General features: G+C 43.6%; 1 protein-coding gene across 1 annotated transcript in view; it reads right to left on the reverse strand.

Annotated features, from left to right (window-relative positions):
- Positions 1-18,568, reverse strand: part of CACNA2D3 (calcium voltage-gated channel auxiliary subunit alpha2delta 3) — a 714,521-nt gene that overhangs the window by 372,528 nt on the left and 323,425 nt on the right. Inside the window, exons 7-9 of the mRNA XM_058678785.1 lie at positions 16,826-16,886; positions 16,556-16,706; positions 6,603-6,677 (exon numbers count right to left, since the gene is read on the reverse strand). Coding sequence (XP_058534768.1) covers positions 6,603-6,677; positions 16,556-16,706; positions 16,826-16,886 — 287 coding nt within the window. The remainder of the gene's footprint in view (positions 1-6,602; positions 6,678-16,555; positions 16,707-16,825; positions 16,887-18,568) is intronic.

The following is an 18,568-nucleotide window of genomic DNA, read 5'->3' on the forward strand; positions in this document are numbered from 1 at the left end:
AAATGTAGAAGAAGGAGAAGGAAGAGCAGGAGGAGGAGGAGGAGGAAGAGGAGCAGAAGCAGCAGCAGCAGAAGAAAAACACATCTTTTCTTCCTGGAATGGATTTGGCACTTGGTGGAAGATAATTTGACATACTTCTATAGTTGTACTTCTGCCTTGTCCGTCCTAGTCCATTCTTTAAAAGTAGGTTTGCAGCAACACATTCACATAAGCCTTCCTGCCATGTGATGGTGCCTTTATTCCCCTTGCACTCCTGAAGGCTGCTGTCATTGTCAGTTCTTTTCTCTGAAAATGGGCTTTGCTACCTCCATCCGATCTTCATGATTTCATACGAATGCATCTCTTCCCGCACAAACACCATACTCCTGATCGCTGCTGTTCTAAAATAAACCAAAGCACTGGGCAAACTGATAACGAATTCCACCTATTTTCTCCTTTTTCAAGGGCCTTCCTTTCTTAGTATTCTAGACTTTACTGCATGTATCCAGAGAACTGTGTTTGGGTTTTGATAGAGACTGTTTTACACCTGTGGATCAGCAGGAGGAGAACAGATATCCTAACTATGCTCAGTCTCTCCATCCACAAACATGACAATTCTCGCCACTGACACAGGTCTTCTTTAATTTCTTTCATTGGCATTTCTGTAATTTTTAGTAGCAAGGATCTCATATGTTTTGTTGGGTTTATAGCTTTGCAGCAATTACAAGTAGCATTTTTTTAATTTTTGTTTTTTATACCTTGTGCAGGTAAAGAAATGATGTGATCTTGGATACATGGCCTTACTGGTTCTTGGAGTTTTCTCTGCAAATTCTTTGGGGTTTTCTAACTGTAGAGCCATGTCATCTGAAAATAGGAATGGTTTTAGTCTTCTGTTCTGCCCAATATAATTTTTATTGTTGTTCCCAGCCTGATCGAAACTTAGAATATGATATTGAGCAACAGCATTAGTGTGGATATCTGTAATTTAAAAAAAAGATCTTTAGCTCCCGCTGTCAACATCTCCCTCTGTTAAACTTTCTGTAGATGGTTTTTATCTATTTGAAGAAGTGTCTTCTAGTCCTAGAGCAATGAAGTTTATTATTATTATTGTTAGTATTTGTAGTAGTAGTAGGTGCTAGATTCATTCTGAAATGCTTTGAGTTAAATGATATGTATGCTCTTTTGCCTATTGATAGGGTGAATTACACTGATTGAAGTGATATTCATGTTGCACCACTGGATATCGGGAATAAATCTTATTTGGTAGCGTAGCATTCTTTATGTATGTTGCTAGACTGGATGTGAAGACTCATGTATCTAGGTACCTGCGGGGTGTCTGGTAGTGGTTTTCTTTCTGGGCAGGTCTTAGTCTACCAGAGAAATACCTGCCTCATAAAATGAGTTGGATCAAATGAAGAGAGAGCTTACTACCTCTCCTATTTTTTTTTCTGAAAAATGATGTATAAAATGAGTATCATTTCTTCCTTGGAGGAACTCTTTAGTAAAACTTACGTGAGCTTAGAAATTTCTTTGAGACATTAATGCAACTTCATAAAAAATGTACAACACTATTCCAGTTGGCTACTTGGTATTGGTTGAATGCTAGTGTGAGAGTTCCTGCAGATTTATTCTCATTTGATGAACTGATGAGTGGCACTTTTCAATAACCTTCCCTCACTATCCCTTTAATATCTGCAGGGTCTAGACTGATACCCTTTGTTTCACTTCTGATACTGATGATTTGTCTCTTTCTGTTTTAGTTAGTCATGTGGGAGTTTTTATCAGCTTTATTGATTTTTTTTCTTCTTTTTGAGGACCAATTTTTGGTGTCATTGATTTTTCTCTATTCTTTTCCTCTTTCAATTTAGCGACTTGGCTCTTTATTAAAATTTCCTTCCTTCAGTTTGCTCATGTTTTACCCTATTCTTGCTTTCCTGACTTTGAGAACTTTCCTCTCCTTTAACGTAAGGATTCTGTGACATAAATGTCTCTCAAAAGCTTTGTCCCACACATTCTGATCTGTTGCTCTTTGTTCAGTTTTACATTTTAAAAATTCTAACTTCTTTTTCAGCTACAGATTATTTGGTATTGCATTATTCACTTTACAAATGCTTTTTTTTCTGCTGTCTGTTAAAATTGATTTCTACTTTGAGCCCATTATCCTCAGAAATCTGCAGGATTTCAAGTCATTTAAAATTTGAGGTTTGCCTTATGAGCAAGGATATGTTTATCTTGGCTAATGTTCTATGGGTATTTGTAAATAACGTGTACTTGCAGTGGCTGCATATTCTATAACTGGCACTGAGATCCCCCAGGTTGATGGTGTTTAGTTTCTTTCATACCCTGATGACTTCTAGGAGGCCATCAATTGGTGATGATGGGACATGCAAGTCTTCAACTGAAATATAAATTTTGCTATTTCTACTTCACCTCTATTAATTTTTGCTTTGTTCATTTTGAAGTTTTGTATTTCAGTTCAAACACATCTACAACTGTTATGCTTTATCAGGCAACCGAGCGTATGTATAATGTTCCTTATGTCTCCAGCAAAATTCTCTGCCCACAAGAAGTCTTCATTTGACATTGATATGGCTACTCTTCTTCTTCTTTGAAGATTTATTTACATTTACTGCAAAGGTAGATTTACAAGGAGCAAAGACAGAGACAAAGATCTTTCGTCTGCTGCTTCACTCCCCAGATAGACGCAACAGTTGGAGTTGAGCCCTTCTGAAGCCATGAGCCAGAAGCTTCTTCTAGTCTCTCACATGGGTACAGGGTCCCAAGGCTTTGGGCCATCGCTACTACTTTCCCAGGCCATAAGCAGGGAGCTAGATGGAAAGTGGAGCAGCTGGGATATGAACTGGTGCTCATATGGGATCCCTATACTTGCAAGAGAAGGATTAGCCAACTAAGCCATCATACCAGGCCCAACATGGCTACTCTTGCTTTATAAAAGTATTGTTTAGATGCTATGTTTTCCCCCATCAATTTTCAGCATACTTATGTCACTCCCTTTCAAGTGAAGTTTTAAGAGTCAAAGCAGCTGGATAATGTTTATATTTCTTTCATCTACTCAACTAAGCTTTGTTTTTTCCTTCCTGATGGGTACTCTCACCGGATGTGAACTCACAGGTTGATGTTTTCTGAGAACGTTACACTACCTTCCTTCTGGTCTCCATAATATCATAAGAGGCATCTACGATCATTCCAAGTGGGGTCGCAGTTAATCACATATCTTCTTCTCTGATAGTTGTCAGCACTTTTTCACACCATTGCACAGATTTATTTGGGTTTACCTATTTTGGAGTCTTCTCAACTTTGCTAATGCATATGTTCATAACTTTCACCAATCTGGAGTTTTTCGGCCAATATACCTTTGAATACTTATTCAATTTCTAGCTCTCTCTTCTTGCCTGGGACTTTGATAGCATGAATGCTAGCTCTTGTTATAGTTCCACATGTTTCTTAGACGTTGTTCATTTCATTCCAGTATGTTTCCTCTGCTGTTCAGAATGGGTAATATCTATGGATCTGACTTGAAGCCCATTGATTCTCTCTGTTGCCAACTGTACCCTACTTCTGAATTGATCCAGTGAGATTTTTATTTTGGTAATTACACTTTTCAGTTGCATAATTTCCACTTGGCTCTATTTTATAACTTCTGTTTCTTTGCGTGAATATTGTTTTTTTTTCATTTGTTTCAAGAGAGCGCCTGATTGCTTATTAAAGCAATTTCATATTTCCAACATCTGATTCATGTCAATATTGGCTTCTGTTGATCATCTAGTCCCATGACTTTCCCCAGGTTCTGGAATAAAAGGGATTTTTAAATTGCATTCTGGGGCCTGGCATGATAGCCCAGAGGTTAAACCCTCCACTTTGCACGTGCTGGGATCCCTATGGGCACCAATTTTTGTCCAGCTGCTCTGCTTCCCATCTAGCACCCTGCCTGTGGCCTGGGAAGGTGGTAGGGGAAAGCCCAAATCCTTGGAACCCTGCACCAATATGGGAGACCTCAAATAAGCTCCTGGTTCCTGGCTTCAGATTGGCTCAGCTCCAGCTATTGTAGCCACCTGGGAAGTATGGCTTTCTCTTTGTAAATCCTCTCTGTGAATCTACCTAGTAGTCTCACTTGTGGTTTATCCTAAGGGTCAAGTGGTCATGGGCAGGAAGCAGGATCAGCTTTCAGTTTGGCTTCATTGAAAGAATAGAAGGTTGGTCAAGGACTCTTCCACTAGTGAATGCTTCCATTAAGAAAGTTTTGTCATACAAGTTTTTTGTGGTCCTTCAGCTAGAAGAATAGGATTTTATGAAGGCTTCTAAGTCTGTGTGTGTGAGTGTCCTTGTGTGAGGCTTACTTACCACAGCCATTAAGGAAGCTGAGAAAACCCATCTACATATTATTAACTCCCTGGACTCCTAGGCAACTTATCTTGTCCTGTCCCCCTTTCAGAGTCTCCCTACATTTGCTCTGTTGCATTACCTTCAGCCTTTTATTATTGCAGAGGTGAGGGCCTCAGGAATCAGAATTCTTTTTTTTTTTTTTTTTAAAGATTTATTTTTATTACAAAGTCAGATATACAGAGAGGAGGAGAGACAGAGAGGAAGATCTTCCATCTGATGATTCACTCCCCAAGTGAGCCGCAACGGCCGGTGCGCACCGATCCGATGCCAGGAACCAGGAACCTCTTCCAGGTCTCCCACGCGGGTGCAGGGTCCCAATGCATTGGGCCGTCCTCAACTGCTTTCCCAGGCCACAAGCAGGGAGCTGGATGGGAAGTGGAGCTGCCGGGATTAGAACCGGCGCCCATATGGGATCCCAGGGCGTTCAAGGCGAGGACTTTAGCTGCTAGGCCACGGCGCCGGGCCCAGGAATCAGAATTCTTGATTGTTTCGATCTTCAATAGTACTCTGATCTCCAAGACCCACAAACTTAATGGCGATTGAAAATGAATTCCTGGCCCATGTCCTCTAACAACATTTCTATCTGCAGTGCAATTATCACACTGTCCTACCTCCCTCCCCCCGTGAGAAGGCACCTGAGAGAAGGCTAAGTCTGGTCACATCCCTGGAGGCTTTGCTCACTGGTCACCTACCTGAGGCCAATGCTGAAATATTGCAAAGGGGCTGGGATCCTCACCCTGGCAGCTGCCAAACAAGAGGAAAAAAACCCTACAGAAATCTGGCTTCATCTAAGATTAGAAGACTTTTTTTTTCCTACAGTAGCCTAGAAACAACCATAAATGAACATCTTTGAGATGTGCCTTTTCTTCACACTACAATGTCCTTCATTCTCCTTCCCAAAGAACGAATCTTCTGATCATGCTAATGTCCCTCAACCTGAAAATCAGGTATCTACTCTTTATTCTTTTTTCTTATTATGGAACCAATGTCTCTCAAACCTCTGTTGTTCACTCTCTGAAAGATATCTAAACCAAGTGCTTCTACCACCTGCCTCTAAGAGCACCAATGCCACTCCCCATTTGGGCCAGAGGGCCTTCTCCGACACATACACAGTGCCTGGCAGAGCCTGACTCCTTCTCCACCCTTGGCCATTCTCCCCATCTGGAGGTGATGGGATTAGCCCAGGCCCAGTAAAACATGGGCAATGCAAGCCTTGAGTTCTGCAGGCATCACAGGGCTGCATTCACAGCTACACCTGCTACCTGCGTTGTCAACTGGCCCTACAAGGGCAATAAAGTGGTAGCAGTACTAACAAATGTAGTCAGAAGGATTCAAGATTCATTTTGCAGAAGTCCACTGAAGGAATTTCTTTCCAGAATGCTCTAATTGTAAGAGAAACCTCCAGCTCCTGAGATTCTCCTTTAATTTACCTTCCTTTTGCTCCATAATATTTATAAAACTGGTCATTCTTATAACCTTGAGGATATCACAGCAGATCCTTTCCCTATCCTTGAAAAGCCTATCTTCTCATACCGAGAAAAGGTACCCCAACAAACAATTATGATAAAGGAAATCAAAGTGGGTTCAATTTTCTTTGAAATCGGGGCAAGGGCCATCTTCTTTCCAGGCTGTCAACACAGCCATCAAGCACAGTGTAGGATGCCCTCAGAGTGAGAGAAAAACACGTCAATACAATAGTTTGAGAACGAGTCAGCATCTGCCTGCAATGTAATTAGTACCATGACTTCATGTATGTCTTCTAACAAGTTCATACATCCTGGGACTCTGTGTCCTCCGAGGCAGCACAACAGACGAGTTTTTAAAAATTAAGACAGAGCTGGGCACTAGGCCTACAGTCACTGCACACCTCACCTTGGTGGTCCGAGGCTCACCACCAGCTCACTTCAGGTTCCTGTCAATTCAGACCCAAGCAGGCAGCAGTGATGGCTAAAGTCGTTGGGTACCCAACCTTGACATGGGCAATCTGAGAATTGTGTTTCCAGATGTTGATGTTTGCCTGTCCCAAGTCTGGCCATTTTAGACATTCTGAAGGTAAACCATCAGAAGGGAACTCTCTCCATGTATCTCTCTGCCTCTCAAATAAACACTGCTTATTTTTTTTTTTACATTAGGACAGATCTGTCACAAGATGTCACTAACAGGGAGAGAGGGTGCAGTGAGCCATGAGCCCTGTGCTCCCTCCCAGCAGCAGCTCCTACCTCCTTGTTAGTCCGGTCAGCTTGCACCAATGTCCCATTCAGACAAGGTTCCACGTAGTGAAGCTCCTCGTTATACTGCAAAGAGAAGACAAGTAATTAGAGACCTGAAGGGTGCTAGTTACTCACACACCAAAAAGTGATACATGTGACAGGTTCAGTTTATTCGTATGAGGTGACTTTCCCAAGTGTTCCTATAGACAACTGTAAGTGAGGGTAAAGACAGACTTTATTCTTCTCTTGTTCAAAACAGAAACATTTGAACTACATGCAGGGAAATGGTAGACTGTCAAGTGACCATGGTGAGGCTCCATCACAAGGAGTTCCCCAGGCATGGTCAGCAGTACTAGGTCCGGGTGAGATAAAAACAGCATCCCAGGGTCAGATGGAAACAGCTCCAGCTCCTGCCTTTGGCTGTGTGGACTTGAGGAACCCATGTGTAGGTCACACATGAACAGGGACAACATGGAGGGCAGGAGAGGCTCTGAGGCTCCCCGTTTAACACTGGGAGGGGATGCAGTTGTTGGTCAGGGTGCTGCCCATCAAAACAACACCCTCTTCTATGCACTGCCCACAGCCATCTTCCTGTCAATTCTGATGCCCAAATACTCACAACATGACTCTTTAGTTTTGTACAAAGTTCATGACCAGGGGAGCAGAACTTTTTTTCCTTAACTTACTTTTTACAACAACTTGATTCTCTATATTCTAATTGGGCTGGTCCTTCCCAGACACAAAGCTCATCTCTTACCTCTTGTGGACCCAATTCACAGTTCCCCATTACTCTTCCCTTGGGACACTGCTGGAGTTTTGCAGGGTTCTAGACACCTAGCTATCTGACCACACCAGCACCTACACTCACAGCCCTTTCCCCTGAAATGCATTCTGCCAGACTGAATTCCCTTCCTGTGTCCTGTCCATCAGGTTTTCCACTCTGCCTGGAGCTGTACTCTGGCATCTCTTCCTGGCTAGCTCTGATTCATCCTCCAAGGCTGTCCATCCATGCTTTCTCTGGGAAGAAGACTGTGCCACACGTTCAGCATGGGAATCAGTCTCTTTTCTCCCATCAACTCCCTATAAATTCAAATGACTCTTTGCCTGGATCCCACTGGGGCCCGTGTCTGGTCCACACAATATTCCCTGAGGCAAGTGCAGGGGCAGATTCATAGTAGGTGATCAGAGCTCATTTGTTCCATGAGAGTATTTCCACTTCTGTGGCCAGAAGAGCCTAGAACTCAAGAGCAAAAGAGAGAAGAACCACCTCTTGGGCACAACTCATATGCAGTGTGGCTAAGGAATTGGGAATCGGTGCCCAACGAGAGTGGCAGGGCTGTGAGCTGCGGATGAATGAAGACAGACAGCAATTTGCAACCGTCCCCCAGGGATGTGAGACCTGCACTTGTTTCCCCTACAGCAGCTTCCTGAGCAGGCAGGAGTGCTGCTAGCACAGAGAGCAGCAGCTGACTGTTTCCAAGCACTTACTTCATCCACAGACAGTGTAAATTTCATCATGGGGCAGCTCAGACTGGGTACTAAGTACTCCCCTCTGCAGATGGGAGAACTGACACCTAGCAAGAGAGACGAATTGGCCCAAAGTGACCGAAAAGGAAGTAATGAACAGAGTCTGCATTCCAATCTAGGCAGGTTGATCCTGTCAGGCACACACCTCAGCCCTCCAGGCCCCTTAGGTCTCCTCTTTAAGCCTCTACACTTCTCTTCCAGTTTCACTATTGGCACCTTTTTGATCTTTTTTCTTTGTCACTTAAAAGCATTTGCAACATGCGTGCTCAGGGAGTTTAGATAGCCTCTGTGAGGTGTGCAGTCCCATAACTCACCGCTGAGAAACAGGAGTGCGAGCTTTAGACAATAAAACAAATGCCACCCCAGGATCCCAGAAGCCACGACACAAGTTCACAGGAAGCTCCTCTGCCTAGGAGGTGCTAGGAAAGCCGCTGCTCCCCCTTCTTCACGCCCTCTGCCACCTAGCTCACTTTAGTGTGACAGCATGGCCATTCCTCAGGCCTGATGCATAATCAGCCTTAGCAAATCAGAGGTGGTCACGTGACCCATTCTCGCCAAATAAACACGAGAAGAAGTTCTTTGGAACATTCTCCTGCCATTAAAGGAAAACTCTTTTAGACACCCCACTTTCCTGTCTAGGATGCTATCACACAGTTGCAGCAGCCACTTTGCAACCTTCCAGTGATAACAGGGCAGGAAAATGCAGCAGCTCTGGCCCACTGCTGAATCCTCTCTCCAGGACAGCAGCCCCCACTTCTAGCATCTGTATATGAGATTTCTAGAATCCCACGTGCTGAACAAAATTTATGGAGCTGCTCTGTAATTCAGAGCCTCAAACTTCCCTAGCTAGGTGCCTACCTTAGATCTTCTTCCTCTTAGCCACATTCCAGATGAGTTTAAGAACTTGACTGACATTCTACCCAACAGAACCTCCTCAAGCTGATTTTTGAGGAAGAACACTACACCAAGGGGACAGTTGGGTTCAAGTTCTGTCTCTGCTAAGTACGCACCATGTGGCCTTGGGGAAGCCACTAAACCTCTCTGTTTCCAGAATCTTATGCATGAGAACTCATATAATTCATCATATAGGGGCCCCCAGGGACACAGCAAGGCTACAGGCCTGAGAGCACATTGCCAACGTATAGGCCTCTACATGTGGGGGCCTGCACAGGGAGGGTGGTTAAAAGCAAGGAAGACTGAGTTCTTGCCCTCATCAGGGAGGTACACATGTGGTAATCAAAACCATGCCGGCTGTCACTGTGTGTGCTGAGGCCACGGTGGAGGGATCTGCTCTTCTGAACCTCAGCCAGCTTGTTAGTGGCATCATCCAAGCTTGCACTGGACTAATTTCCCTTGACTGCGTCAGGATGAAGCTATGCCCAGCAATCTGGTCTATATCAACCAAGGGCAGTGGGGGCCTGGCCATATGTGTAAGAGAATGGTGCACACTGGGCAACTGTGCCAAGGAGGCCCCGGCTATGTGTACTCATCACACCACCCAACCACTCCCTTCCAGGAGGGCACCAAGAATACCCTGCACATGGATTTGCTTGCAGCTTCCTTGCAGCTCTCCATTGGGAAACCTTCCAACTTCTGTATCCAATTTAGACAAGCTTCCTAAATAGATGAAATAATCATGAAATAATGTGAAATAATGATGTAGGATGGTCCTATCAATTTACAATGGAAGATTTGGGCCCTTGTAATCCTGAGACCCAACGGCCCTAGAGATAGTTATCCTTCACCCCTACTTAAACAATTAGATATCCAAAACAGAATGCCACATGCAGCGTTACCAGCCAGTTTCCCTCTGCCATTTGTTTCCTCTTTTTTCTCCCTGCCAGAACTGAATCATTGAGAGCAACTCAACCTTTCTCTCCTGCCCAAGTGGCTACTCCTTCCCGCAAATTGCTGGGAATTGGGAAGAGACTCTTCTCAGGATAGGAGAATGCTGAGGAAGACAGGGCAGGGATCCAGCCCTGGACTCCAACCAGATGATGAGAAGGTAGAAAACTTTTCCCTCTTAGAGCTTAGAAGCTGCCACATTAACACACAAGGACTCAGTCACTATTTGCTTCCTTCTTCCCTTTCTGTTAACTTTCTTGTTTTGTACAGTAAAGGTAAAGCAACTGAGGCAGGCAGGGGTAGGCTGAAGTCCTGGCTCTGGCACATGCTTGCTAGGGGCCCTCAGTCAAGGCATCTCCACTCTGTGAGCAACCGTTTTCACCCTGGGGAAACAGGTATCCTAACTTTGTGTCTCTCCCATGAGAAGTGGTGACGCACCTCCTTCACCATAAGATGAAATGAATGACCCAGGTCATTACAGAATGTGGTACATTAGAAAGAGAAAGAAGGCATCTGGGTGCTTGTGCACAAAGAGGAACATTGAGGTATGAATGTGACATGTACTTCACAGAAAAACACTGACAGATGAGACCCTCCCCTTCAGCAGGTACTTGTTGAAAGGAAAGGGGCGGAGTACCGCAGTCCAGAGAACAGGGCTCATGTTCCTTTGACCTCCTTGGAGAACACAGACTCTGCACTGGTTGTACACAAAGGTGCCTACTCTATGCTATCCCATGAGCCCCTGATGGGCTTTGTGTACTTGGCATTTTGGGAGCCAAGATAGTGAAGCCAGCTGGCTGCCAAGTCACCCTCCTGAAGGCACCTGCCATGGAACTCTTCTTATGCTCTATGTGCTCTGAGCACGAAGTGAACACCTGCTCTGTTAGAGACATAAAACCCTATTAAAATGTGCTCAGAATCATCAATGACAGGTGACCATAAACCATCTTTTCCTATTTTTAATATTAAAGGATATATTTATTAAATCTGAAGAAAATGGACATTTTTCATGTTCAAGTATATTTATCTGTGAAGCTTCAATTGTTTATCTCATAAAAATATTTCTGAGATAAGCCCATCATCTTCAATAGGCATCTGATTACACCCTGCTATTCTCTTGTTGAGGGAACAGTCATCCCCTCTCCACTATGCAACCATCAGATTCTATGCTCTGCTGGCAGGGGACACATCACCATGTGCATTTTCCACCATTTTGTCCATCTCTGCAAGTATTCCCTACATTTCACCTTTTAAAGGCACAGCAAAACCTTCAAAGGAAACACTAATAATGCTCTAAGAAGGAAAGACAAGTAAACTTTAAGTAAAGGAGAGGTCATAACATCTTGATGAATGATCTGAAAACAAAGCAAAAGGGTTGGAGCCTCCCACCAATATTTCTGCAGGTTTTGCATTTGGGTAGAAGCCGATCATCTACTTGCTCACGTAAATTACAGCCCAAAGATGGGAGAGCAGAGGACAATCGATTCTGGATCTGGAATAACACTGAGGAGTCTGGAACCTGCCTACTGTTAGAAACTGGACTTGATGGATGAAAGCAGTGCAGCTTCCAGGCTTCAATGACAATCGTCAATTGCCTGGGAACGGAGGATGAGAAACGAACTGCCTACCGCGATGGAACCATCAGACAACAGCCCAGCACACCGCCTTGAAGTCGAGACTTTCCATCTGGCATGACACTCTCACTCCAGTTCCATTCTTGTCACCATTTCTGTCCCATCCATTCCACCAGCATGTTCCCGTACCCCTGATATGCTCCAGACACAGCAGTGCCCCTCTCAGCTGTTGCCTCCCTTCTCCCTCCTTCTACCCCACAGCAAATGCCTAATGTCTGCTTATGTTCAAGTGCTTCCCAAAATCCACCACCTAGTTCTCCTGTTCATTTAAAGCTGCCGGTTCTGCACTCCCTCTGACCCGGCCTCCCCTTCCTAGTTCCTCTCCAAGAGCGTACTGGCCAGGCAGCATGGTGGGTACATTCTGCCCAGGTGCCCTGCTCCTACAGCCCACACAGAAAATCCCAAGGTTGCTGTCTGCCATGAGGGCAGGAAACCTGTTTTCTGTTCCTGGTGTGCAAAGGCAGCACCCACGCAGAAGATATGCTGGATATTTTGGGAATGAAGTGATACTCAGAGAAGCAGAGTGAAGGAAGAAGAGGAATGACTAGACCCAAAGCCCCATTACTTTAAAGGTTGGCACAGAGATACAAACTAAAAAAACCTTTCCAAAAACCAGATAAATAAAAAAGAAAGAAAGCAAATAGACACATGTTAGAGACTCCCAGGTCCCAAATCACCAGCACACCAGCCTGTTTGGGAATGCAGGAAACTGGTACAGTTCTGCTAGGACCCCAGCAGACACTGTTATGATTATATTGGTGCATTTTTGATTAAATAACTTTTGGAATGAAATTGTGCAGGGATTACGTAATGAAGCAGATGAACCCACAATATTTTCACCAACACAAGGCATCCCAGGGATCTTTTGCATTACAAAAGCTTCTTACGTAATTTGAAACATGACTGGACGCAATTAGCAGTGCAGAACAAATGAGTCCTGAAAGAAAATACCATCCTCATACTTTTTAGTACGGAATCGATTACTTTGAAAAGCAAATCCACAGCAGGCAAGGCCATGCAGAAACAGTTCTAAGGAAAATTCCACAAATCAAAACCAGGGCGCCAGAAAGTTTTGGGCTGAGCTCACCAAAAACACTACGCTCTATTCCCCTCTACATAAATGTGGCCTGCAGGAGGCACTGAAACGGAGTGAACAATATCAGCCCCGTTAATATTATGCTCATTCAACGTGGGGCTTTGGCTTCTGTGAAATCATTTTTTAAATTTCAGCATGGGACAGAATTAGCACCCTCATTTTTATGATAATACTGTTAATTTAATGCATGGCTTGGAGTTAGACTTCAAAGTGAGTCAGAAAAAAAAAAAAGCCTTTTTCTCCCATTCAGAGACATCTCTTTTCAAGCACCAGTGGTTTGACCTTAAATTTTCACTTGGACTGTACAAAATCATTCTCATATTTCAACTATTCTTTTTTTTATAATTCAATCAGAATTAGATAGATTTCTTTCAATACCCTATGAATGTGAAAACAATTTTTTTAACATTATGTTAATTCTCAGAGAGAACCTGGAGAAGATTTTTGGTGAAATGCATAGCATGCACTTTACAAGGACCTTCCCAAAACAGAAAAGTTACCAAGGAAAGGGTTTCCCAAGGTTTAAATCCCTCTTTCCTCTTTCATCACAGCACTGGGAAATCAAACCACAGAGTTCTACCAACAAATACCCATGATGCACAATGGCTTCCACCAAGAAAGGTAAAGATTATGTTTTTCCCTCTGGGGAAAAAAAAAAGAAAGAAAGAAATGTCAACCCAGCATTCAAGAGAAGGCTGGCCATGGAAGGCAGGGTGAAATGACCAGGAGCCTTCCCAGGAGTACAATCTAGCCCACAAGAACAAGTCACTCACAGGCATTGAAGGGCTTCTGGAAAGTACAAATACCCTACACTCTTGCACTTGAAAAAACCTGCGGTTGGGTCATTCTCTAGACACAGGCAAGAGATTAAAGACATTGAGAAGAAACTCATGTCCTATCGTAACAGCAAACACACCAGAGTAGAAACAGGAGGAAGAGACGGAAGAATCTTAATTTTGCAAGGCAAAATATAGATAGAATTCAGGGGAATACAAATGAAAGATTGTTTATTATGAATCTGCTATTATTCAGGACCTTCAAATCAAGAGTGGAAGCGTTACACAGTTACACAAGGATAAGATATTATGGTACACTTGGTAGATAACCTTTGGTGCATCCATTTTACTTCTGCACTGTATTTAGTAGAGGCATACTCAACCCTGGCAGAAACAGATGCAACCCCTGAGCACACTCCAGAGAGAAGAGTTTATTCCCTTGAGCATTCTTGAGTAGAAAACAGAGCAGTAGTGGCATAATGTCCACCAAAGGAGGGGAAGCGGATCACTGACTCATTTGTGAACTATACGTGGTGGCGATATCCTGCTGTTCAAACACGCATCACTGTGACAGGATTCTAAAGGCATGCTGCTGAACATTCCATAAAGCAGGATTACACTTTTGGAGAAAAAAAAATTTTTTTCTGTGTTCACATTGACAAATTTGGAAGAATACGTGACCAATGGAAGGAGAACAAGAACATTCCTGGATTGTTTAAAATCTTTGTATATGTTGTATGCACTCACAAGCAATCAACGTGCAAAACTTCTTGCTAATTAATGGTTTCTTTACGACCTTGGTTTTCTCATATAAATCCACTAACATGTCTGATCCATTCCCTTACCCATTAGAGGAACAGAGTTCATGATTTACTATAAAGACTTTCAATAAAAACGTTCACAGTGTCTTCTCAGTTGTCAAAATAATTATGTAAAACAGTCTTGAAGCTGGTTTCTTAATTTTGGTGAAAATTAAGAAACAGATGTACAGTGAGGGTTAATGGAAAATCTAATGGGTTTCTTTATATAAAGGGGACAATATGGGGCAAAAAAGTATTTTTGGTTTTGTTTTAATTTTTATTACTTAAGTATTCTAAAATAACCAGCATGTCTACTTTCAATTATCTTAATCACCGTCTCCTCATTATTGAGTTGACACTGTTTGTATATCTTAATGAATTTACATAGATTATTTCAATCGATTGGTTTTGCTAACAGAACAATAAATCCTGTCTGATAAATGATTCTGAAGTAATTAGTTGGCTCTTCTTATTATGTGAATTTCTGATAGTTCTGTAATGAGTAATTAAAGATTAATAAGGAAGATAGTCTCAAATTAGCTCCAGCTTATCTGTAAATGCTTGGGGATGTGTGAGGATCAGGACACATTTGCATATTCACAAGGAGTCTGGCAACTAAAGTAAGTTTTCTACAGTAGGAAACACAAATTTGGTTCTCTGCAAGTCTCCTTCACACAGTGCTGTGTCCTGGGGCCAAACCATTCCTGCATCAGAGGGTGAGTAGACCCACCACACCGTCCTTCAGTCCTGCCCAATGCTGCTGTCTGTGTGACCTTGAGGTGGTTGCTTCTGCTGGTGGGAGTGTTTCTAGGCCACAGGACCCAGAGGCAGAGTGGAGGTTCAGTGATACTTTCACAAAGGATGCTTAGCCTTCCTGTAATGGCTGCTCTATGGCAGGACGTGTGGTGCTGCTCGTTCCACAAGCCTCTAAGCTCCTATTTGCCAAGCACGTCCCAGGTAATCAAGCAGAACTATTCTTGCTCCCAAAGGAACATTACTCTGCCTCTTTTCACTTTTCATCTCATACCTTTCTGAACTCTGAAGCCACAAACTGTGTTCCCAAGCACAAGCACCTATTTCTTCTAAGAGTCACTCGAGGACATGAAGATTTAAGCCATCGTCTGAGACCCATCGTTTAGCAAATGTAAATAGATGTTATGCCCATGCCTGGAGCTAGCCAGACACAAGGTTGTAGAAAACAAACTCTGCCCACGGGTCTGAGGAAACCATGCAAACCATAGAAATACCATTCTTGGAGCATCCTCTTTTGCAGTGCACTAAGTGGCCCTCACGTCCTGGGAAGCACAGTGCAGGAGTATCAGCTCAGGTGACCTCCACAGCAGCACAGTGCGTAACGTGCATGCACGTACTTCATGGAGGAGAGTCAGGCTCAGCGCAAAGCAATGTGTCCTGAGACACACAGCTGTATGAGGGCAGATTTAGGACTCAAAACTCAATGCCTGTTGTCACCACTGTGTGTGCCAGAGATGTGATGTGGCACACCACAAGTGTCTCCCATGCATGTGCACCTAGTTTGATGCTCAAGGGAGACACTTCTTATTGTGATTATAGGCCTTGGATAGACAGTGCAATGGGCACGAGGGACAGGATGAGAGCCGTACCAAAGAATCAAGGTTAAGCAAAAGACTTGGAGATGGTACCTGAAGGCTCCTTTCCAAGCTGCATGTTACCCTCCAGCCTTGGATTCTCGGGCCTCCCACACACCAAAGCCCTGTGTCCTCAAACAGTTCCTGACACTCTCCAGTCCCCTAAACTGCATTGGAGAATATGCCCGAACTGGCCCCTTGCCTCTGACGCTTGCATAAGGAGCAAAGACACTGCAAACAAGAAGAGCAGGGCACAGGGCAGGCATTTCATAAATGGCACCTGGGTCTCAGTGTTGGAGTGAAGGGCTTTGCCTGCTGCAACCTGTTCCTCACATATTAGTTGCTTCATAATAATGGTGATGTTGACTATTGTGTCAAGCTAGCCGAGCTGGATCTCTCCTAAGAAATCCCTGCCTCTTAAGGGACTAGCTTGCTAGTTCTGTTTCCTGAAGATGCTAGAAAGATTGGCTTCACAGGAGTCCCAGTGCTGGGGTGGCTCTGCCTAAAGCAAGGGCTCTGTGCTAGGACAGGAGACGAAATGTGTCCCACTAGACCCCCGACTCCAGGCCTCACCCTCCAGCACACAGTATCCAATGGAGGTCACTGTGCTAACCGGTTGCCACTAAAAGGTTGAATGTTTCCAAAATACAAAGAAAGCACAAAGCAGCTGCACTCACAGCAATGATGTTGAAGAAATCATCGTCCCCCAGTGTATCCAAGATAGACGAGACCGTCTGCTTCGCGATCGTCAGCCGGAGTCCTTTCATGCTGCCGCTGACATCAACTAAAATGACGACATCTTTCGGAGAAGTTGCTGCCTGGATGTACCTAGGTCAGGAGCAAAAATAAACATGAGGTCTGGCCCCTCTTCAAGTATTCTCTTAGAAAAAAAAAAAAGAAGAAAGAAAGAAAGAAAAAAGTTACTGAGAAGATTGGCCCCTGCCTACCATTTTCGGTTCCTGCAGTCAAAGGCAATGACTCCATTCTCATCTGGTTCCCATTTAATCCCTAGAAGAAAAATGGGGTTATAAGAAACCCAGAAACTTCAAATATTTATTCATAGCATTTTCAAGGCTGCTCTGCTTTGCTGATTGAATAGACAGGGTGAAGAATCACATGCAAAGACCCAGCCTGTGCTCATCACATGCTCCATCACCAGCCAAGGAGGGAGTTGCTCGTGTCTCAGCCCTCTCTACAGCCAGCACTGCCTCAGCTCGGTTGCTCCAAACACCTAGAGCATGGTGCTGCCAGGTCAGGAAGGGATGCGACTCCAGCCCCCGCCCTGAGTTCATGATCAGTGTAGCCAAGTTGATTTCTCATTAGCCAGGATGCTGTTGGAACGGGTGGCCTTGTTCGTAGATCGTTGAGAGAGGCGGGCCCCATCCCTAGACCCATATGGGGTAGTGTCTATGACACAAGGAGTAGAAAGTGTAGGCAACGTTTCCATCTTAGACTATTCCAGGTCTGTTCCCCTCCTTCCTCCTGTTTTCAAAATCTGGGATTTTTGGCCTGGCTTGCCACCCCAAAATGAAATAAAATGGCTCTAATTATGCTGCATAATGATGCTTGAATTTCAGGCCCTGAAGCCTGGAGGAATTTCCTCCACATGCAAAATCGGATACAAAATCTTTTGTCTCATGGTCTGCAAACTTCTCACCATCCAAGGGTGGTGTTCTCTGTTTACAACTTAATTTTTCAAGAATAAAGTTTCTTTTGAAAAGAAAGACCTCTGCTACTTAAAAATTAGATAGAATATCAGGTTTCACCTATCGCAGCTACTCAAGGATGGGGAGCTGAAACAGACTTTGCAGACAAGAAAAGTAAAGAAAAGAAAAACAACAAAGATCATTTTCGCAGGAGAAAATCCCGACCAGAGAATCAATGTTGAGAGTCTTCTTTCTAATTAAAAATGGCTGGCTTTCTGGACCACTCTGGACTTATCACAGGCATATACATAAAAAAATCCCCAAATTATCACACAAATAACCTGGAGTGGATATTGTGCAACACAAAGAGAGATTTTACTTCCTCCTTCCCACCTACACACATCTGTGAATAACTTTAAATGTTCCCCCTACGAACATAGACCATGGAGCTGCTGCCAATTGAAGGTCAGTAGGTAATAAACATTAAATATAACTGACACAATATTATACACCAAGGGATAAGAATGTAATTAATTTTTTTAAATACCCTGACATATTTCTTTATATAAAGCCATGTACCATTAGGATGTCACAGTCTTGACACCCAATGAATTTACAACCTAATGGGGTTAGGCAACATTCCATTTGATAACTCCACAAAAGATTGAAGTGCAACATAAAGATTTTTTTAAATTCTAATTTATTATATTTTATTTTATCAAAGTAGAATGACAGATAAGGAACCACAGCGAGATCTTCCATCCATTCATTCACTTGCAAATGACCACAATGGGAAGTTCTGGGCCAAGCAGAACCCAGGAGCTAAGAATTCCATCTGGGTCTCCTACATGAATGTCAGGGGCCTAAGCAGTTAGGCCATCTAACTGCCTTCCCAGGTGCATCAGCAGGATGCTGGCTCAGCGTCCAGACAGCACTTCAATTGGAGAAGCTGGCATTGCAAGTAGCAGCTTAATGTGCGGCATCACAATGTCAGTCCAAAAGGGATATTTCTGGAACTAAATAAGAGTGAGTGGAAAAAAAAAA

Source organism: Ochotona princeps, chromosome 21, assembly GCF_030435755.1.
Source record: "Ochotona princeps isolate mOchPri1 chromosome 21, mOchPri1.hap1, whole genome shotgun sequence".
Taxonomy (NCBI): domain Eukaryota; kingdom Metazoa; phylum Chordata; class Mammalia; order Lagomorpha; family Ochotonidae; genus Ochotona; species Ochotona princeps.